This window comes from Thunnus thynnus, chromosome 8 (assembly GCF_963924715.1).
Source record: "Thunnus thynnus chromosome 8, fThuThy2.1, whole genome shotgun sequence".
NCBI classification, from domain to species: Eukaryota; Metazoa; Chordata; class Actinopteri; order Scombriformes; family Scombridae; genus Thunnus; species Thunnus thynnus.
Window position 1 is genome coordinate 16,168,596 of NC_089524.1, and position 24,242 is coordinate 16,192,837.

General features: G+C 40.7%; 1 protein-coding gene across 2 annotated transcripts in view; it reads right to left on the reverse strand.

Moving 5' to 3' along the window:
* tsc22d2 (TSC22 domain family 2) overlaps positions 1-7,694 on the reverse strand; it is a 39,458-nt gene extending 31,764 nt beyond the window's left edge. The window contains exon 1 of one of the 2 annotated variants that reach the window (XM_067596760.1): positions 5,400-7,694. In XM_067596760.1, the coding sequence (XP_067452861.1) occupies positions 5,400-7,033 (1,634 nt within the window). In that variant the 5' untranslated portion in view covers positions 7,034-7,694. The remainder of the gene's footprint in view (positions 1-5,399) is intronic. The other variant, XM_067596761.1, reaches the window with a different exon arrangement.
* Between the last annotated feature and the right edge of the window lie 16,548 nt (positions 7,695-24,242).

The following is a 24,242-nucleotide window of genomic DNA, read 5'->3' on the forward strand; positions in this document are numbered from 1 at the left end:
TCCATTGTTTTCCCTGACTGCTTGAGTGGCTGCGCAGGTGAACAACTCACAATTTCCACCAAGTCGGAGCGTTTACCCAATTACGCAGCTGACCTTTCAAAAAGCTTCCAATCAGATTACGACTTTGTGTGACATTCAGCGTGTGTGAGGTGAAATTAATCTTGTGCGTATTTGAGTTTCCACAATTGCATGGTGACATTATATGGCAGCTATTGATATGCATATATATTTGCTGATATGAGCGGCAGTCTTTAAACCCAGCGGAAACAACCTTAAGTTTATAAAACTATGCTTGTGACAAGATGGTGGTGGGTTCAAATACCTATATTGAATGGGAGCAAAAAGCTTTACACAGGCTCATGCATTTCCTACTCCTTGGTGGCCAACAGCAGGCTGCTCTTCACCCGTGCAAGTTCCTTGCTACAACATTACAGACAATGTAAAAAGTCTCAAAACCTGTAATTAATCTGTCACAAATGTCATTTTGGAGGCTTCTGGGGTAACCAACATTTTTAGCCTTGGAAAAAAGTAAAAAATTTTCCCAGTAAGCCTTGGCCACTGGAACTGCTTCAAAAAAAAAAAAAAAAAAAAGAGCAAACAACAGTGTCAGGCTGTTTTGCAGAGAATAGAGGAGGGTGGAGGGTGTGCAGGAGTGTATACAGGAGCAACCAGCAGAGGAATAGTCAAATAACAGCAAGAGTTTATTGTAAAAAGGCGGTGAAATGGGGGTGCATACCACTATCCAAATGAATCAAGGAAAAGATTTCAAAACTAGGTCAAAACTTAGTACATGGCTGAACTGTGTATGTGTGTCAATGTGTGAAATTGTGGCCAATTTGTTACAGGGAAAGTCAGTGGTAGTGTCTAGAATGTGAATTCCTGGATATTAAATGTTCATTTGCAATTTTTGTAGTGGTCTGAGTAATATTTGCTGGTAAAGTGTACTGAAGTAGCATATTACATTACATGGTTAAGCTACGTTTGAGTCAAAAAAAAAAAAAAAGGTTATAAATGCAGTTGCAAGAACAATACTTTCCACTCATATCTTGGGATGCTTGATTTGAAATTAAGGTGGCTTATCTCCGCCTGGTTACTGCAGTTACAGTCAAATCAAGCGCACCTGCAGAGCAGCCACCCCACACTAAACTGAGCCTACATGAGCCGCGGAGCGTCTCTCCTTCCAGCTGCTGACAGCGCTGTCAGCCAGAGAGTCGATCACACTGTACGGTAGAGGAGGACATGGTAGGGACGCTGGTACACGTCTGATTAAACAGGAGTTTAGCCAACTTCACTGCATTTAACACCGGAACTGAGAGTGTCAAAGCTCAGAGCAGAAACACAGTCACTCTGTGTCATACTGCTGTCCTCTGCTTCCATCATCTCGTGCCAATTCATTATGAAAGCGCAAGAACCAATGGGGAAACTCCAACACTTGGCCAGCCGACCAATGATGTAACTCCATCCCTTAATCACTCACTGACAACTGCAGATATAGGGCTGGTCTGTGGCTGGTCCAGCCAACAATTCTGTTACTACAGGGCACCGTCGGGGCTCTTACTTCTACTAGTGCATCTTCAGAAAGAAGTGACTGAACTACAAATTGTGGACAGTCCTCGGTGTCATTTGTGTTGATACAAATAGAGCAGTATGACTCAATATATACAAAGGGTACACAACATCTCTTACCTCTCATGTGACTCATAATATATCATTCATCTTTTCCAGCAAAAACACATGAAATGAAAGTGAACAGACTACGTAACTGGGATGTACACAATTCATCAGTGATCAATGATTCATTTATATCCACATTTACATCCACGTAAACAGTCAGGATAGTCTATTTGAGTTCAGGCCACTTTTTGTGCCTCCTTCGCCATAAAATTAAATTATATACATTTAATTGTCTTCCAGAATTTACTGCATTTCTCTCTACGGTACAGTTAAGCTACCAATGTTCTGCCGCTTCACAAAATGTGTCTAAATAATTAACATTTCTAATTGAGACTGTAGAGGGGAGGGTGGTCTGTCCTGGGAGATATTCTTAAAGGCCAAGTGCTCCTATTGAAGGAAACCAATTTGTCCCAGGGGCATCTTCATCGCTTTATTTGGCAGAGCTGCAGCATGCTGAGCGGAGATGCTAACCATTCCAAGCTGAGGGGGAAATCATTCTCATCTCACAACTCCACCCCCACAATGCTTTGTTCCACTTTTGTGATGCACTCTAATTCAAAACAGAACCAAACAATGAAACTTGGAACAGATTCCTCTATGAGGCTGAGCCTCTGCACAGAACAATGCACCTCTGACAGGAGGAGAAAGTCTGAAAAATCTGTGTCCTGTTATATTGGGGTGTGTTCTTTAAAATATGTTTTTTTGTTTGTTTATTTGCTTCTCATTCAGATTTACAAGAAAGTTATGAGTTAAGAAGGTATTTTAATTACAACTGGTGATACTTAAAATTATGCCTTTGCCTTTCGGCCCCATAACCTCACTCAAAACAGCAAGATTAGAGGTTAACCAAAGTGGTATGGTAAAATTCAACACGTGAGTGTGTACTGTATACATGTGCATACAGCAGCAATAATCCACACAGATTGTTTTGTGAAAAGCAACAATAACGACAGAAACACTGTAATACTGTAATACTGAAATACTGCGTTTAAGCCTATTAAGGTAGAAAGGGATATTTGTAGTATTGATATATACAGAAGGTGAATACTTTGAAAATTGTAAATCATTTGCTGGGAGTTTTGTCAATGTGTTTGGTGCATATCGGTACTTGGAAAGGGAATATTTGAGGAAAAGATTAACAGTGCAACTACCACTATTATTACCACTGCAATTACTCTCCTTACTTAGATTAAGAGTTCAGAAGACGGGGTTTTATCCATGTTCAGTAGGAAAGTTTCCATTATGTGCTACAACTCACAATTATTATCCAATATGGTTGGTTTATAGTTAACGAGCATGCTGATTTTTTGCACAAAAGTTTGGAAAAAGCACAAAAGCCTCAGGATAAAATCGTTCAGGAAATTATTCTCCCATTTTTAAAGCTTGCATAGTTAAATAACTGGACTTGCACAATGTAAGTTTTTTTTTTTACCGTAAACGATTTAATGAACACATTTTCTGCCAAAGTTAGAACACTTTTGGTTGTTTCACATGAGTTTTTGGTACTTCTATTTTTGTCTGTGCTCTTCTAACCTAATAGTGAAGTGGGAAGGGCTCAGTTGAAAAAAACATAATGTCACGTACTTCTATGCATCAATCAAGATTTAACTACATATGAATCAGAATCTGATGTCTATTGGTGGGTTATTACTGTCAATCAAACCTGAAAAAAGCACACCGGTCCTGATGAAAGCAGGTTAGTTGAGTTTTTGAGTGTTAAACTAAATAACAAATATAACTATAATAACTAAAATAAATTATAATAATAATAATGTTATTATCTTTTGTGTCTATTCAGTCACCAATATGTAATGTTTCTAGAAAATAAATATATTAAGCCAGGTTTGTAGGGGATTTACCATCTCATGGAAAGGTACACTTCTCATAGGAGGTGTGAAAAGAACAAGAAGCAGCAGCTTAAAACCCTCACAGATCAGTAACAAGTCAATACTTAGTTAAGCTGAGGTGTTAACATGGACATCATGGGCAGACCTAATGAAGACTTGAGTATGAGAGTCAGCGCATAAGGCAGACATCGTCCTGCTGATTCAGTCTGGCAACGTCATCACTGCCACATACACACACACACACACACACACACACACACACACACACACACACACACACACACAGCGGCTTACGTGTCTGCTATCATTGCCACAGGTGTGTGTGTGTGTGTGTGTGTTTGTGTGTGTGTGTGTGTGTGTGTGTGTGTATCGTAGGTGTGTGGATGTGTGCCCATCTGTCTGTCTTCTCTACCTCCCTGACACGTCCTGTCCTGTCGCCAGCATCACCATAGCTACACAGACAGCCGGTGATGTCACTCCCCCCTTTATCTCTCTCTCTCTCTCTCTCACACACACACACACACACACACACACACACACACACACACACACACACACACACACACACACACACACACACACAGGAATAACTAGGAAACAAGCACTTGCTGTTCCTCTCATGAAATCAGGGACAACACACACTGTTTCTGCCCTCTGCACATTATCAATCCATGTGTTATGCTGCTGGGATGAAGTCACTTGGTAAACAATGATTAGCTTCAGGAATATCTGAACTATGGGCAATATAAATCAGGCCTCAACCTCCTAAAACACACACACCTCCTCCTCTGGCGGCACCTTTCTTAATAAGCACTGGAGAACAGAACAGAGCACACTGATAAACACTGAGGCCTACATAAATAAAGGACAGACTGTGCACGTGTGTGTGTGTGTGTGTGTGTGTGTGTGTGTGTGGACTCCAGCTCTCATCTAGGTCATTCTTGGCTTAGACATCACCTCTTCAACTCTCTTCTGCTTGCTTGGAATTGCAAAGAGTGGCAACACTTCAGCTCAAACTATGCAAGAGCCATCTGACAGACCCTAAAAATAGCTGCAGTGTGTATGTTAGAAGAATACTGTAGGCAAGAGAAGGGTCGGTATTTACAAGGTTTTAGAGCTGGGAGGGCAGGCTGGGATCACCGCCCAGGGTGAGTATACTAACCATCTCTCCTAGACAGACAAAGGAATAAAAACCAGCCACCCACGTTTAGGGAGTTAGTCCCTTCTCAGCTACAAAACACAGCTACTGCGTATGTTGTAACTTATCCAAGCGCTTGTTAACACCCCCCTAAACCCAAACAGCCAGTATGGTTGAATAGAGGCTTGAGGGAGGGGCTGTGGGTGTCTAAAGAGGCAAGTTCCTATCCAGTGTTTTGTGGGTTGCCTGCTAATGACAGACAGAAAACTCCTCCCGTCTCTGCCAGTTTTCATTGGCTCACTACCTCACTAATCCCACCTTCCTCCCAGTCTACTTTTTCAACAGAACTAAGAAAAATGTGAATTTTGTTTTATTGCTCCTTAAGTACAACCTAATACTTCCAGTTATATTGTGCCTAATTTTGGCAGTGGTGAAAAGAAGAGCCATTCTCCTTGTGTGTGTGAAGTGTGAAACATGACCACACTGTTGCAGAATGCAACAAGAATGTTTGATATGAGGGCAAACGTCCAGATACACACTTAATACCTCCTCCAATCTGTCAGTGCTGCTCCAGGTTAACACCTCAGATTTCTTTTCCTGAAAGTCTGAGGCAATCAGACATCCATAATGCGTTATTTCATTACCAATTTCCCACAGTTGAACAAAAACAAACAGTAAGCAATATTCATGGGTGTAGATTCATTTCACAGAGATTTTTTTCACATTATATCCTCTCTTACCTGTCCTCATCCCCATCCATGGTAATATGGATGCCAAACAGGCTGTTGACAGCAGGAGTGGGCAGGTTGAGGCCCTCTGTGATGAAAGGCTTCACACCATCTTTCCCTGGCACCACACCGACACTGGGCTGAGGTAGGGCATCAGACTTCTGCCTACTATCTTCTGCCTGGTTAATGAAGCCAGAGGGAAAGCCTGTGGTGGCCCCTCCATGAGCTCCTTGGGGCTGGACAATTCCTCCTGTGCCAGGTGCCTGACTTGGCACACCCGGAGGGGTGTTGGTGGTACTGGGCACTGTGGCAGGCACGTTCTGGACACTGCTGTGGGATGTGGTGGTGGTGACGGAAGGTGCAGGGACAATGCCTAATCCTCCTGAAGGCTGAGTCTGCTTGACAGGCTGCTGTTGGCCACTTCCTGGATGAATGGTAGCCATGGCTGGTGCATTGCCCTTGTGCAGCAGGAGGCCCTGGGCAGAGGCTGCCTCCCCACCCAGCCCCTGGGCTCCTGGACCAGCAGGGTTGATTAGAGGTGAGGGGCCCTGGCTGGCGGGAGGACCAACAGAGAGAGATGTCATGGGAAGGTTCTGAGTGCTTGAGCCAAAGTGTTGCTGACGATAGTCTGGCTGGCCAGCCGAGAGGCCGGCGGGATGAGTAGGATAGGCAAACTGCTGGGCTTGCGTGGCAGGAGGCATGATGGCAGACTTCTGCTGCATGGCACCTTGGTGCACACCATTGAGGCTGTTAGAGACGAAGGTTTGGGGGGCAACAGGCTGCATATTGACCTGAGCCTGTTGGGGTTGCTGTGATGCTTTAGTTGTATACCCTGTGGGCTGGAAGGCACTTGCTCCGCTCCCTATCTGAGGGGCCAAGCTGTAGCCTTGCTGCAGAGGCTCTGAGGAGTGGGGGTGGGTGGGGTGTGCAACTGAGTAGCCACTGTCTGCAGTGCTCTCCAAAGCCTGTGAGGAAAAAGCACTGGTAGTGATCACAGAGTTACTGGTGGCCCCAAGACCACTGTCCCTGTCTGTACTGTGATCAAGGGTTACAGTTGGTTTTATGCTATCCACAGTCCGGTTAACATTTGAATCCGAGTCTCTCTCATAGAACTCTGTGCATGTCCACCTCCCTCTTCTGAAGGGCTCTCCAGTGCCATGGTCAAGTTTAATGACCCTGAAACGGGAACTACAGCTGGTGCTCACAGGAGTTGTGTGAGCCACACTGGTAGAGACAGTGGCGGCAGGAACCGTATTGGTGACTGTTAACGGATGGGTGGCCGAGCTTGGAACAAAGGATTGAGCTGCAGCTGGCACAGGCACACTTCCTCCTAAATTATGTGGGGTGACACGACCAGTGCCTATACTTTTATAAGAGAGCCCCCCATTGACGGGAGCTGTCACGGATGGCTGGCCCTCCTGTGGCTCTCCTACGTTATTTAAGGTTTCCTCGGATGAACTCCTGTCACACACGCCCAAGTCAGTCCGAGAAACGTCAAATATTTCCGACGACACGTCCTCTGTTCGGGACTCGTCCGGGTCATCCAGGCTCTCGGTGTCGTCGGTGATGCTGCTGGCCGCCACCTGAGCCGGCGTGACACTCGTGATTTGGAAACAACTTTTCTTCTTCGCTGGCATTTTCGACATGTTGACTGACTTATCTGCGTCAAGTCTTGTCTATCCCCAGATGAAGCGAAAAGCGTTGGGACTAATGTCTTCAGTAATTCACAGCTGCGGGATGTGATACAGACACGTACCTTCGCAGGACAATTTCCATACCGTTCCTTTTCCTCTCACTTGTTGGAGAAAAGTGTCTCAACCAGAGGACAGACCCTCCGAAAACGCCCCGCGGTGTCCGGTCACAGCACCGGGGACGAAAGCTGCTCTCCCCCTCCGGCCTTCCTTGTGTCCCGGCAGCAGAGTTGCAACCAGGCCCTTGTGAAAGTTCTTGTTCAGCAGCTGCCACCGGTACTTTAGTGTGAGGCGGGCCCGGTCTCTCAGCCCGCTGCTCTCCCTCTCACTGCTTTAGATATATTTCTTGCCGACTAGCTGTTAGCTAGTTTCCCCTACCAGTATGTGAGACATCACGGTGTAAACAAATCCATGAGTGTATAATCCAGCGGCAGACAGAGAAAAACGTCTCAAAGTCGGTGAAGTTGAGCCTGTCGCCGTGTGGACAGCTCACTTTTTGGCAGCTGCTAATAGCAGCTAGCCTTAACCACAGCGGCAGAGAGCTAACGGGCAGCTAGCTCCTGCCTGCCGCTCTTCTTCTACCACTCGACAAGATGGCAAGAGCGAAGTGCATCCTGGGTAAGGAGGTCAAGCTAGTTTTCTGTAATCGCAAAAATATTTTTACAAATCAACGGCGTCACTATTTTATTTTTTTATATAGCTTATGTTTTGTACAGTTGTTTAGATGTCAACGATTCTAAAATAGCTACATTATTTTTTGTTTTACTAAAAAATATATATTTCTGCCGTCGCCTTCACTTCCGGTTAACAAGGTAGAAGCGGAAAATAACCTTTTTAGATTACGGATGTATACTGAAGACAGATTTTAGTTTTTTGGCACACATACAAAACAACCATGTGAGTAAGTTGTCACGATTTATCGCTGATTGTATCTACTCTCACTTTTTTTATAAAAATGTATTGTTTGGATTCACTGAATATGACAGGAATCTCTGCTCCCAGTTCTATTTAATTAATTTTGCTTACTATTTTTGACTTAAGTAAAAAGCCAAACTTTTCAGAGCTGACTGTCCTTATCAGACAATACATTTCTTCAGTATCTGAATGTACAAACAAAACGATTTACAAAATATGTATTTATTTATTTATTTATTTATTTATCATTATAACATTTAGTCCCCGTGGCGTGTTTGTGGTTATAAACTCAAGTTGTTTACATAAGTGCTGTAAACTTGTATACTTGTTTCAATAAAGAAATAAAAAACACAAAAAAGATGAACTGTGTTACAAAATCAGTTTCTATCCAGGATTTAAGTCTGAAACATTTATTTTATATAAATGTTCAGCCAAAAGCCACCAGTGCCTCAAATCAACTGAGTCATGGCAGGAATTGTTTGTGAATGAATCACTCAGTCATGAGTGCAGGAAGAAGTCTTTATGAATGTACAAGCTTCTGTGTGTGTGACAGTGAAACTAATAAGGGTGTGTTATCAATTTGATCAATAAGGTGCATGTTATTTTAGCCTCCCGAGCACAAAGCTGATGTCTTCAGCAATTACTTAGTTTGTTAATAGATATATAGAGTACTAAGAACTTGCTGTGTTACCAAGTCACACTAATTACAAAACAAACAACATGACTCAAGAAGGTAATTACGAAACTCAGCTAAACTAAAACGCCGGTTTGGCGGGCTGAATCATTCAAATCTTACATATAAACTTGTAATACATGACACACAAAAATGACTTGACACCAGCACACCCAGCACACCCAGCACTTTCACTGTCACTGTGACTTAAAGATAGACTGACAGGGCTGGAAGACATGAAAGGATAGGTGTGTATTAAAACCACAGTCAGGTGTTCATATGTACAGTAAAAGAGGTTTTCCTTGTTGATATCATTCTTCTTGTTCATACTACCTATTAAAAGATCCTTTCAAATTAACTTCCAATGTAAGTGATGGGGGCCAAAATCCACAGTGTGTCCACACAGTCATTTTGGGCAAAAATGCATTTAAAAGTTTATCTGAAGCGTATATGAGGCCTCAGCAGTCTGAGCTAGTCATATCAAGTTGATATCTGCCACATTTACAGTCTTTTTAGCATCAAATTCTCTCTTTGTGTTTCCTCAGACAGTGTTTCCCTTCTGAGCTGCAGTGGAAGTATAGTGACAAAAATAGGGACTTTGGCACTAAAAAAACTGTAACATTGAAAGATATCAATTTTATTTGACTAAGCTGGATGACTGAAGCTTCATATTAGCTTCAGACTTTTTTGCACAGAGGGAGGCTTGTGGATTTTGGCCCCTATCACTTACATTGTAAGTTCATTATCTTCTAATGGCCACTATGAACAGGAGGAATGATTATGGCAAAAAAAACCTGTTTCAATGTTTACTTGGGCACCTGATGGTTTTTTTAAGACACACTTGAAAAATTGAGAACCTGTTCTTTAACACCTTTGATCACAGGGTCAAATAAAGTCAGGATTCATCAGATTCTTCAACTAGTAACTCCTCAAAGTTTATACTAAAGTTAAAATAACATAAAACACTGGTTCAGCACAGGCTTGGCATCTGCCAAACCAGTGAGTAATATGGACAGAATTTCCAGTACAGAGCAGTGATATTTGGCTGGTGGCCAGCGTTCACATCCAGTCTTGCCCAGGAAGCAGGAAATACTTTATACATATGGCCCATGGCTATGGTGACCCCTAAGGGTAAAAATCACAAAACAAAACACATTCAATATATGAGAAATACACTCTTGACATTTAATATTAACAGCATTTCAGAGTTTGGACAGTATTTTCTTCCACTTTTAACTTTCATTATGGTATGTGTTTTGACTTTAGAGGACAATTTACACAACACAAATTTATTCCTTGAGAAATTTGTTGAGAAGTTTGTTTGTTTTTTTTCTTGAGAAGTTTTCTCCTGCATACAATCTCATAGATCTTGCTGGACTTGTTGGACTTGACTTGGACTTGATCTCTCTGAGATCACAGGTCCAAAGCCTAAAGATGTTTGAGATCTGCACCTTCACTCAGTTGAATTTGTTCATTTTACACACAAGCCGATTCCAGTTTTTGAAGAAAGAGAAAAGCCTCACATTGCTAGATTTAGCTTCATATTGTGATTGTAATGTTCCGTAAGATTCTCAAGGAATTCCTGGGAAGCCCCAACACCAGTAGCAAACACACTAAAGCATGACTACCAGTTTACCTACATCTAAGGGACAGGGGCAGAAATATGAGGGCAGAAATATGAGGGCAGAAATATTCGCAATTTGGACAGAAACTACAGATGTTTGAAGAAGGAGGTTGGGCAGGAGCCTGTGACACACCTCTTAACAAGCTATTGTAATGCTACCTAACGTAACGCCTAGGTGATTTCCAATACATGCCTTAATTCATATGACTATGGTGACTCATACGTGACCTCAGCAGCTTTCATGTAACATCAAGGTGTGAATGACACACAGAGATTTACATTTTTTTCCACACTATCAATAAATCTGATGAAGCCTTTCAGATGAGAGGAAAAGTTTTTCAACAATACGCTACATTTAACTTGCCGTTTATAGAAAGTGAAGTAATTTGCCGCCCTTGAACATGTTGAAATCTTGTCATCCACATCATATCACTGACTTTATTCCTTGATAGTGACTCATTAGCAACGAACCGATGACTGGAGATTATTGCGTCAATAAAGGTCGTTAAAGGCTTGTACTCACCTGCGGGATATTTTGTCCCAAGATCAACACATGACATAAAGAAAAAGAAATATGTCATAGGTTAGATCTATGTTTGAGTGACGTCATTTGTGGTCATGGTAAAGAAATAGTCCTTTTTTATTTTGCCACTGCCAAAATGGTTATGTTTTCAGTTCTCAGTCTTTCTGTTTTCAGTTCTATTTGTCTGTTAGTTGGCAGATAAACAGATAAAAGTGTAACAGTTAACAGGTGTAAGTGTAAGTGTAAAAGGATTTTTTGATATTGCAAGATAGGGCATGATTATACATTTTCACTATGGGCTCACTAAGTCCCCTTTCAAAGTCATGCTGGGAACTTGTTGCATCTGTGTGCCCTCATTTCCTTTCAGCTCTCATCTGTCTCTTTCTATTAGAGAGAAATACCCTAAATAACATTTTTGACTACTTCCTCATGAAGTGCTGCTCTTAATGTACTTAAATTGAAGAATCACTCCCACTATGTGCATATTCATGCTGATCCAGATGCAGATTAAAATATCTAAGTTTCATTTAATATCGTTCATTTTTTTGTGTGTGTGTGCAGCCTTGACAGAGGTCATTTCTTTAAATCTTTGTATTTTTGTCTGGATAGAAACATAATGCAGAGTCCAGAAAATGTGGAGAGGAGCAGTGCACATGCATGCAGTCCTAACACTGTAAGCAGAGGCATTAGAAATTTACTGGAGGAACTGTGCACCCAATTTGGCTTCAGCAAAAGAAGAGAGGTGAGGAAAATCCGGTGTAACATTAAAAATTGCAGTAGACATAGGTGGAGTTTGGGGGGTTGTATAACACTCAAAACCAGTGGCTGAAGAAGTATTCAGATATTTTACTTAAGTAAAGGTGGTAATACCACAATGAAAAAGAAAACTTCTCCATTACAAGTAAAAGTCCTGCATAAGTACAGAAGTATTATTATTGATTGATAAACATGTAAGAAGTATTTTGATCATGTATCTGGTAGAGATTGAGCTAATTTGAATTACTTTATAAATTGTTGGGTAGTTTAATCTATAACAATTGATCATATTTTATAAAAAGATTGTGTGGTTTGTGTGTGAAATGTTCATCTTCAAAATTTACTATAACTGTAGCTTTCAGGTACATGAAGTGGAGTAAAAAAGTACAAAACAAAATCTGACCTTCTTTGTTCAAAGTAAAGCTGAATGTGTCCATTTGGAAGAACTTTAATCTCAAAAGCTCAACAATCAGGTTTTCACAACCACAGTTTACAGTGCAGCCAGGTTTTGAATGCTGCACACAAGTCCAGTTAATACCTTAGGACTGCAGGTGTACACAATGGCAGTAAAATAAATATGAACCCCTGGACTGTGGTATAGAGGAGGTGGTGATATTAGGTACAGTGTATTGCTCAGGGATACTTTGTCAGGCTCAAAGACTCCAAGGATCAAACTTGTTACTTCTTTATCTCGTGTTTTTAACCAACACGTCACCTTCCCCTTCTGTCTGTCCTTCATTCATGCCAGTTTTACGGTTGTTTATAATACAATGATTGACGTGACTGATATAACACAAATAACCATAGTATTTTCAAAAAGATTATTACACCAGTGATGAATATTGTGGATGAAAATAGATTTGCCTTATTATTCACCGGACTCGACTGACTAATCATTGAATTACTGGTTACATAACGTCCGGTGCCGAATCACATGGTCTGTCTGACAAAAACAATTTCATGCAGTCCTCAGATAAGACAGAGGAGATGGAAAACAACTCAGTATACAAGTTGAAACTCCGTAATGAAATTCATAATTTGATTTTTATTCCTGCTGCATTTCATAAAGGGTGGAATGACTGATGAAATGTCATGTAGAAGGATTATGACTCTTTATACAAGATTATAGCCTACAAGTAGAAATAAGATTACTTGTGTGGAAAACTGCTTAATAGAAGCTCTTTTGAAGGCCCGGAAATGACCGAGCCGGGTTTATGATCATGAGCATTTATTTATCAGTTTGAGGATATACTCAAAAAACTACTACAGCATGAAAAAGCTACATAATTACAGTAATAAGCGTGCTTGTATTTTGATCTGAAGTGGCACACAGCTCACTTGTGTTCAGAATTCTACTTTGCCTTTACATTTTAAAAATATTAGATATGTTTTTATTTGTCAAATATTACTTCTTACTCCTCTCTTAATGGACCTGGAAACAACACGCTGTAAAAAAAAACAATGTTGCAACATCGACTCCAACAAGCCCTCTATACTTAGACACCCTCCTTTAGTAGCAGGCTGTGCGTGGGCTTTCCCAGCTCCAGCCAGAGTGTTTGTGTAGCTGGTCGTGTTTATTTACTCTGGTCTGAGGGCGAAGACTACCAGGCTATGCTGCGGCGCGTCACAGTCCAACATGCTGGGTCCACTTTCAGCGTACCACAGCAGTAACAAGCCAGGCGTTGTGCTTTCTATATTTTGGGGTCCGGGGTCCTGGCCAGTGGTCACCTTCAGCAGCCCAACCTGAGAGACCTCTGGCCTTTAGCAAAGCACTGCGGGTCTGAGAGTGCACGTTCAACAAACGAACTGACCAAACATCACTCAGCACTTGCTAAAAAAAGGGCTTCCCTGGAGAAAAGGGTACAAGGGGTTGGTTCAGGGCAACTTGACCAGCCTGAAACTGAAATAATGAAATGTGCACGTGAACCTTGTGCATGGTGCCGAGTTTATTGGGCTACTTTTCCAGAGAAACACACCTCTGCTTGTTAGTGTTGACCCAGACCATTTATTTCCCTGTGTCTGACTACTAATAAAAGTAAGTGTTAAATAAAGTTACATACCGTCACGTGTGTGTGTGTTTCAAGGTGCAGCTCTGTCCCATTTTGTCCACATAAGCTGCCTGTTAGACTCCAAATATGCACAATTCACAGAACAAGCCTAGTTAAAGTCTGGTGTATTTCTGGAGATCATTGGGTGTATTTTTTCTGTTCGGCATTTAGGTATGCGTGTTCATCCTGATATTTTTGACTGCCTCATGAATTCTGTCAGAGGTAGCCTTTCGGGGGACTCATAGTTAAGTATTACACAATATCCAGAGGTTATATAAAACCGTGTGTGAGGTTTAATCCAAAAAAATGTATTGCGCTGTACAGTGTGTCTGCCCTTATGGTGGAACAGTCTGTTGCAACACAGACACATAAATATTTCAACACTTAGCCTTTTTTCCACATTCTCAGCACATAATGATATCATAATTATATAATGTGTGTATATATTAACTGACTGAAACTCACAGAGGAATGTAAAACCACCAAAGTAATCATTATTTCCCTTTGATCCTTTTGGCACAGGATTTGACGCCAACAGAAAATGATAATTGTCACCTCTAAATAACTTCTGATACACCTACCTGCCTGCATAGACAAGGACAAGTTGATGATAACATTGTAACAGGGCTTATTATTATCACCCCCGAGCTTTTTAGATCAGTGATGATTAATTGTTAATTGATTAGATGATTTAGATGATTGATTTATCATTAAAGTCATTTCTTTGGAATAAAGCCTGTTTCCACCTTCTCAAATGTGAACAATTGGTGGTTTTGCTGGTGTCCTACAATACATTTCTTTGGGTTTTGGACTGTTGGTTGGACAAAACAAGCAATCTGAATATGTTAACTTGGGCCTTGGGACATTTTTCAGTATTTTATACAAACTTCATGTGAGTAACCATTTGTTGTGTGTCACCTCACTTTAATTTCTTGAGAAATACCAAAAAGAGGAACAAATTAAAGGAAAAACCAATATAGAGTGTCTTAGTAATGTGTTGGTCCACCATGAGCCCCTAGAACAGCTTCAGCGCTCCTTGGCATACATGTAGACTCTTCAAATCGCTGAAACTCTACTGGATTCTTCTAAAAGATATTCCCTCATTTGATATTTTGATGATGGTGGCGGTGCTGTCTAACATGTTGGTCCAAAATCTCCCTCAGTGTTCAATTGGGTTGAGATCTGGTGACTGTGAATACCATAGCATGAGATTTAAATCATTTCTATACCATCTAGTGACCCCTCATGTCCTGTCTGTATGGGAGCATCTACATTTATTATGTTTTTCCTCTCATTTGTTTTCATGTGTTACCAAAAAACAAGGAGTACAAAGTTCAGGGCCTTGGACTCTTAAAGCCCTTACAACACAAGTAATAATGCTAATTAGCTACAATGAAAACTGGGCCCTAAAAAAGGAGAGAGAAAAAAAAACTCAGAGAAGGTAAAATAACATTCCTGGTGAGCTGTAATCCTGAATGAGACAGGGTTTTTACTTCATTGTGTAAAACTGTAGAAAAAACAACAGAAATCTGCCCTATTCAAGCACTTGGCCTAAAGGATTATCTCTATTCAGACAGTTTTAGCCACATCAAGTGGCTGTGTTTGTGTTAGAGAGACAATGATTCATGAATCCGTATACATGTTACTAAGCATGGAAACAACACTGTATGCTCACACACCCACATGTCACTGAATGTGTATATTTTTGCAGGAATGTGAAAAGTTCAGAGCTGGAGCGGAACAATAACAAACTAAATCTAAAAACGCCTCGAAGTGTTTCCTCTTCGGATTTCTTACATTTTTTTGAAGCTACTACAGTACATGATGCAATCCCCGAGGTCATGATGCCAGAACAGGAGGGAGCGGGTATAAACAAGTATTAGTGAGCAAAGTAGAGGAGATGTTTTCAGTGGAAAATTTGCAGTGATTAACTCCAACTCTAACCCCCATCACCGTTGGTCAGATGACTATCTCAATCGTTCACCAGAATCATTTTTGCTCAACTTGTTCTGACAAAAAAATCGGCTTCTTCTGAAAAGGGACAAACCCTTTTCTGAGTTTCAAAACAGAACTCCCACATGGACACATTTTACCTGAATATTTGTGGGTGTATTTGTGCTCTGTTTCACTCAATAGCCTCTTTGTATCTCTATTTACAAATTCACCACACCTCACATCTGAACAAACGAATCTCAAAAATGCATCAAGTGTAAAATAGGACGCACAATATTTCATGTTTTAACACTTCTTTGTCTCCAGGTTGTTTGAAGTGTCTCAGGTCAACTCACTGTCACTCAGGTCAAAAGGTGAAAGTTAATAATTCCACTGACAGTGACTAATTTCCACAGAGTGGAGATTCCAAAGAGCTCAGCGATTATATTCTTATGATGTACATGCTGTTGGGCCACAGCTCAAAGTGACACCAGGTCACTGATTAGCATGACATCAGATGTAAGCTTTCATCTCCCACGTCTGTTTTTTTCGATTCTGTCAAGTCTAACGTCATCAAATTCAAGGTTGCGTCATGTGCCCCTGACTGTAACTGGTGATGTTTTTATTGGTGATCTATCAGTTACATTTCCATTGTTTTAATTGTTAGCATATAAGTCACAGTCATTTCTTAAATTTGTTGAAGTTGTCTGACAGACAGCAAAAAAACTTAAGTAAGAAGAAAACTAGACTTCAGAGTAAGATTAAGTGAGTAAAATTTACATTCAATACACTACAGGTGAAAAAAGTATGCTGTGACCCTTAAATGACTGTGTATGATGACTTAATGCTAATAGTCATTGATGATTCTTAACTTACATGCACACACAGTCCTAAAACCACAAAATACAATGAAATCAATGTCAGAAATACATTCTTACATCTTAACTGTATTATCTAACCACTTTTTCCCACTCCCCTTCCTTCCAGTGTTAAAGCTTTAACACCTCCCTATGACCTTTGACCCAACAGGCCATAATATCCCCCACTGTTTATAATAGCAGGTGTGCGTCCATCTTTTAATCTTCTCATCGTATTCCTAATCCAGAGCGATTTATTTTCTTAATTGCCAGGCTTGGAGGGGATTATAGTGTCTTATGGGAATCTCGGAGGCCAGCAAGGCCATCAGGAGACATATTAGTGTGGAGTGAGAGGTGGGTGTGGGTGTCAAAGTGACCCAACTGACACTGACAGGACATGAGCAAATGGGACAAGTACTGTAGGTCCATATGGCCAGTGTGCAGAGTGAAATGGGCTGATTAAAAGACCATGACAGTGAGTTTAAATAGGCTGCAATACAACTTTTTGACAGATTGCCCTCAGAAGAAGAAGAAAAAGCTCATATATGATGTTGGTGCAGTGCACTACCTGAAACCATGTCCGTACTTATGCAGATACATTTGAGATCACAGCTTTTACCCTCCATCCATCTACCCAGCCTAAGCTATCTATAGAGCTGCTAACTCTCTGCAGTTTCAATAATGAAGGAGATTTAAAATGTTCTTAAGGACAAAAATGTGCCACGACATAGTTTTATAAAATAACTTTTAAAACTTTTGATATGTATCAATATTATTGTGGAAGTGTGACATACTGATTAAATTAAACACCTTTAAATATGCCACAAACTTTTGTTTCCTGCCATTCATTTCATCTCCCTCTCCCCTCATTTCCTGCAATACATCTACTGTCTACTATTTAATAATAGCAGAATTTAAAAAAAAAAAACAATTTTTCATTCAAAAATGAGTGTACAAATATTTCCGCAATAAGCATCATGCAGGAACTGCCACTAGTAACATTTTTAGATGGCTTGGTGAAATTTTAAAGAATAGCCTCTTTTAATCTCCATGAACAGAATTTGGATGCCAGTTTTGAAATTCGAGCAGTAATCTTGAAAAAGGTTCCCACATTTTGACTGCTGTACCGATTGTACCGATTTTTCTGAATAGCGAAGTGCACTTTGACTTAAGAGAGAGACCTACTGGAGGAAACTTATATGTCAGAGTCTTTATTTATCAAAAACAAAATTCCCATAGCACCTTCAACTGCAAAAACGATTCAAGTCAATTCATGTCTGTTTTGATGCACATGTTTCTTGTAGGTAAATGAGAGAGGAGTGGTAATATCTGTGTCATTTAAATTCTCAACAGTTACTCTGGGATGATGAGAGTTTTTAAGTGAACTTGCTTGCCAAACTTTCCCACCTTACCTGCCAGGTTATAGGCTTCTGAAGAATCTTATCATATGCTGTGACATAAACAACCTGGTTTGGAGGCTTTATTGTCTTGCCTGAGGATGGCTTGTGTTGACCTGCCAAGTTCTCTCTAACCAGCGGCTCTTACGTACCATCTGTGTCTCTCTGTGCTCATGACTCCAGTGCATCTCCAGCACATGAAAGCTGCAGTAAACAGTTCTGGCAGCAAGGTGTCATCGCTGAGCAGTAAAACAGCACTGCAAAGCATAAAATAGACCTGTTAGAATTCATTATATTCTCTTTATCTATCTACTTTATCGGCATGACCATAATTAAGTACAGTCTTGCTGATTGTAGGTTTACAGTTTACAATCTAAGTATAGTATAGTATAAAAAACTAAAAGGATATAGAATATATGATAAGATGAGATATAATTTAGCAGTTGAAAATAATGATGAAAGCTGTAGAATAAGACATAGAAATGATGATGCTATATATAGCTATAACTAAACAGCAGCAGAAAATACAACTTCAAACTGCTTGTGTCACACACACACACACACACACACACACACACAAAGTGCTGTATATTTCAGTGGAACTTCCCATTTATTATTTATTTGACTTGCAAATGACCGAAAGTCTTTTAAGAAGACTTTCGTGGAGGCTGTGAAGTCTCTGTGTATGATTGTATGATTGTAGATGTTGTTGTTGCTTCCTGGGGAACATTGTGTAGGATTTAGTGGCATCTAGCGGTTAGCCCTCCCCTTCCAAGTGTGTAGGTGAACCTACGTCGGCAGCGAGTCAGAGTTTGGTTTGTCCATTTTGGGCTACTGCAGAAACATGGTGGTGCAACACAGTGGGCTCCATGGAAGAGGACCCACTCCCTATGTAGATATAAAGGGCTCATTCTAAGGTAAAGAAAGAATGAGCAAAACACAACTATTCTTATTTTAAGGTGATTATACACTAATTAAAACACACTTATGAGTATTATATTCCATTTCTGCCAAGTCTGTTCTGCTAGATGCCAATAAATTCTACACACTGCACCTTTAAGTGTCATATATGATCTGTGAACACATGTCCATATAAGTAGGTGTAGTGGTCAAAGGAATAACCAGGTGCTGAGCTGAAGGTGCTGAGTTCATCTCTAAAGCAGCACATGGAAAAAACTAACTGTGGTGTCAGTTCAGTGGCTCGCACGGCGCCAAGCTGTCAATACCGGTCGCCTTCAGTGTTGTGCTCACCTCACTGGAGGCATTTGGACATATGTTTACTGCTGGGGTAATCAAATGAGCAGTAGAATAAACAAAACACACACACACTACAGTGGTGGCTCTCACTTTTGGCTTGCAGGAATTTTCCCATAAATGAACACGTTTTATTTCTTATCTTGCAGAAAATCCACTTAAGAGCTGATTTGTGGTTCTCTGAGATAAAAAGTCTGCTTCTTCATAGCGCCTGATGTGCTTAAGTTTTGAGATAAGACAGTACACTGCAGTGTACTTTATACCATTGCTTTTTTCCAATTGAAACACCATGACAGGGAATTTCACTGTGTTCTTTTACAGTCAGATGTGAGAAGTTAAAAGTGTGAAAAAGCATCAACAGCTCCTGTGCATTTGAGGCACTAAGGTGGGAAAAAACCTGTGATAAAGTATTGTTTTACACCAGTAACTTTATATTATTCAGATTTAACACAGCAAACGTGCCAGACCTCTTGATTTAGAAGTCTGACTTGAAGTCTGCATATGTAGTATTTGAAAGTTTCTGTCTTCAGTGCTGTCGAGTAATAGCACCAGAAAAAAAAGAGCAATAGATGCACTTCACCAGGACTGTCTCAATTTTCCACAAACTAAATTTATGCCATGAAGATGCTCAGGTTTTGATGTACACTCAAACATAGCAGTATATGATGGTGATTAAATATTAACATTTTGTTCTCTGTATTTCCAACTCATAAGCTGTCACATTTCCTACAAATAAAGATCCATTTACTTTCTTAACACTGATAGACACAAGATAATTGTGATTCAACTGTAGTTGGTGCATAAAAGGGTTTTGCTGTTGTTGAGCATCAGGTACAGTAAAACTCTCCTGGAAACAATCCTGTGATGCACAAAAATTAACATTTTGAGATTATTTGGAATAAATGGAAGAGGAAATGTGCAGTTAGCATGCAAGTTAAAGAGAACAGCACCATCTGCAGACACTCAAAATTCATCAGAACCCAAAATCCAACAAGTACTTCCCAGTGTTTGGCAGACTGACAGGTGATTTCTTGCTGGTGTAAGCAAAGACACTAAAGCTGTGAGCACTTTATACCACAAAAAGATGGAGACAAAACCAGAAGAATTTGTACAATCCAGGGTTATACAGTATGTTTGCATTATGAGTTACAGTAATGCTGCTGGCATGAATCTAAACATTTCAGGGAAAACTGTGCTAAACCAAAGCATAATGGTACCATAATGGTATTCACTTCATTCTTTAAGACTTTGATGCCATAGCTCTATCTGTAAAAGGACACACAACCGTGTTTCTTCCTGATTCAGAAATTACTCAAACTAAAAAAACATCTACAGATCAAAGAAAAAATCATCTACAAGTTAATCATGAGTTTCAGTGAGACAGAGATACTGAAAATGCAGATAAAACCATGCAAACGTCCGTCCAGAATAAGACTCACTTCATGCTTCACTATGAATCATGACTATTCATCTGTGTAGAACAGTGGGGCTTTATACCCAGTCTGTGCATTATCATACCAAGTTACCAGTGTAAGAAGGACTGGATGTAAAGTAGTTTGTTGCTCTGCAGAACCAACAACACTGTCCTTCCTGACAGGCTAAAAAAGTAGATTTCACTCAAATGTGTGTTAAATTTATTTTAAAGGTAGAGTCAGTGATTCTAATCCACTACACTTTTATCTCCTTACAGTCCGCTAGCTGTCTGTTCTGTGTGTGCATTGAAAAAAAAATCTGGTGTTCATACACAGCACTGGCTCTGTAAAAGGGCATGTAAACACAGTGGTCTGGAGCGGCCCATATAACACTACTCCAGCCAATCAGCAGCAGGGGGGGCGTTCATGCACAGGAGAAGTCATCAGAGCAGCAGTCTGTGTGAGGACATGACAGTTTCCCGTCTCCAGCACCCGTTGAATGGTGGAAGAGAGAGGCCGTGGCCACTTCACACAGAAAGTGTTTTCTCACGGTACAGATACACTTCTATTTTATTAAATGTATCAATCCACACTGAATATGAGAGTCTCATGGGGACACCCGACGTTTTTTTTCGCTCTGAGTCTATTTCTGTCACGTTTAGTGAAGTGTAATCTGAGCAGACAGCTGCTTAAATCACACAAATATCCCATTGTATATGTGCTTTGAACTTATCAACCGTATCAATGAATCAATAAATACAAACACTGTCTTCCCATTGAGGTGACATGCAAACTATTTTGGCTCAGTACATTTCTGCATTGAATACAGGTCGACTGAGAAGTGAGGAGGCTGCAGAGAAGCAGAGAGTGTGAATGGACTGTTGTGCTCACATGAGACGAACTTTTTTCTGCTCGTGATAATGTGTTAGAGGAGCAGAAGTGACTCTATAGCTGATGCATCGCTCTGGATTCCGCCATATTTCTCTTTTGGTTGGGTCATTGCCTTGGCAATCCGCATCCATGAATTTGGGGGGCTGAGCTTCTGAAGGAGCACAAAGGGAGGATTCTATTTGTTTTGGTGTTTAGTTCAAATATCAACAATTTTTCTCCAGAATGACTGACTCTACCTTTAAAATGCCTAATAATTGGCCTTCCTAATGTGCTTTACAGAGCATAAACTGTCATAAATACCAATACCATCTCTATTTTTTTTTACTGTAACTGGACGACTGGACATTAAGAAAAACAAAAAGTGTGGGTGTTGGGTGATTCACATTCCTCAATTTTTATAGAGAGAAAGAGAAAAAGGAAGTTTACAAACCAGAGGAGGAACAGGAAACAACAAGGCAGACGAGGTTTCAGGGCAGCTGAGGCACTGAGGAAGTGCTGTTGCAACACATTTCTGGCAACATATGCAAAATCTGATGGATTTATTTCTCTGATTTATTAAAGGTGCACTTCAGCATTTTTAAAGACCAGTATATCATTGTCAAATACCTTCTGATACCTTCATTATTATCATTGTAAATAACTCCATGGTACTCCATGTACTCCATTGGTAGTTGAACTTCTTGTTTTGTTCTTTGCAGGTGTGTCCACACTAACCCACTGCCCTCAGCGTGCCCCAAGTTTATGTAAGAGTATTGCTCACTTTGTGTGTGTGTGTGGTGAGTTTGTGTTGTGTGTATTTGCATACCCCAATATTACATCTCTATTCATATGAGAAAATGTGTATATGTGTTTTTCAGAGTTCATTTGCATGTGTGTGTGACATCCACGTGTTACAGTCATGATCAATGGTGGTGTTGATCCACTCCATTGATGAGGGGGTACAGGTGCATGTGTCTCCTTTGTTTCCGCCCAGCCTTGGTTACCATTGATTTTCTTTGTGTGTGACAGGCCCGGAACCTGGTGAGCAGAGAGGAGACATTTTCTAGGAACAGAGCAGTGCCAGTGCTCCATCTTCCCTACCTGCTGCTGCTCAATATTTAATGCACTGCACCCAAGCTGCTCCAGGAAGGAATGGCAATGCAGAGCTCAGTTTCTCTTATATCAGCCACCCCTCAGGAGGTAGAGCCTGTTGTCCACTAATCAGAAGATCAGCGGTTTGATTCCCAGCTCCTCCAGTCCACATGTTGAAGTGTCCTTGGGCAAGATACTGAACCCCAAATTGCTCCCAGTGTGTGAGTGTGTGTGAATGCGTCCTCCTGATGAGCAGGTTGGCACCTTGCATTGTAGCCCCTGCCATCAGTGTATGAATGGGTGAATGTTGGCACGCAGTGTGGAGCGCTATGAGTGGAAAGGCACTATATAAGTGCAGTTCATTTACCATTGTGGTGTTATGTTGAGATTTGTTTTGTCACAGTGTCACACTGATGAAGGTCTGCCAACCTGTACAGACAAGTAAACAGAATTCTTCTTCATTAGCTTTAATACTGTGATGACCCCTGCGGTGTCATCTGTTGTGTGCTGTTTTCTGTGCAAGTTATCTGATTGCCTGCTTTGGTTTGCAAGTGATTGTTAGCACAACTGGAAACACCTGAGGGTGTTCTCAGGTTATTTAATTCTGGGTTGCACAGCTCAGTCTCTGGCTGATTATCTAGCACTTGGCTGCTGTTCCATCTCTCCCCCCTTCCCCACAGACACCTTTTATGATTTGGTCATGTTGGTTTGGTTTTTTGTTTTTGCTTTTATGCACTGCACAACACCCCCACACACATCTTCCACTCATGCACACTACACAACTAATTATACTTAATTTTGGTTTAATTTGATTTAATAAATTATCTTTTGTCAAACATTGGCACAGTGTGTTTCCCTCTTTGTTGTGGCCACTTGAGGCAGGTCATAACAAGCCAATTTACAGCAGCATCACTCACCTTGTTGAAATACAATACATATAAACAGAGTTGAACACACTCAAATGAGTTAAAATTTGATGAAAATGAAAAATAAATGCCAAAATGGTGTGATTTAAGCATGAAATCCCAAGTTCAGGTTATCGTGACAAAATTCTATTTAGCAATACGTCTTATTAAAAATACACTAAAGCAGATCGACCCTTGGGCATCTTATGTAAGTTAAAATAGGCCTACCTATACTGCTGTGCAAGAGAAAGGGTGAACCAGGGTCATGAATAAATAATTTTATCCAATGTAAGTGAAAAACTGACCTGAATTGTGTTCAGGCTATGAGACGCAAAGCAGAACCTCCTGCATATGTAAAGGGACTTGGTAATTTTTCAACCTGGACCCTATTTTCCCATCTTTGTGTCTAAGTGACTAATGGGGACACCAATTTTTGAAACTGGTCCAGTATTGAGTGAGAGCGCTGCAGCCAGCAGCCATGACACAGGCTGCAGTGTAATTCTTTGGGGCACCGTCAATGTATGTCCACTAAAAGTGCTTGTCTTTGCCACTGACAGGCTCAGATTGTTGTTATAAGGGTCTGACAACATTGATCCAGTCTGTTTGTGTCTAACCAAGTCTCGCTCAAGGAGAAGTCTTGTTCTGAAATCTTGTGAGAGTTGAGTTGTTGTCAACATCAGCTAAGTATTCAGCCATGACAGAGTTGGAGAGAGTAGTGCCAAGAGGAGTTTGTTGTGTTGGAGTACAGAAAGCGTAGCTTAGTGTTCTCTAAAAGATTTTGTCTGAATATTAGGCTGCTAGCTATTATCCTAGTGATAGGCCTGGGGTTTTAGAGTACTTTGATGTGGCAATTCACTAACAAATACCACGCCATTTGTACAGTATAAAAATATTTTTATATTGTTT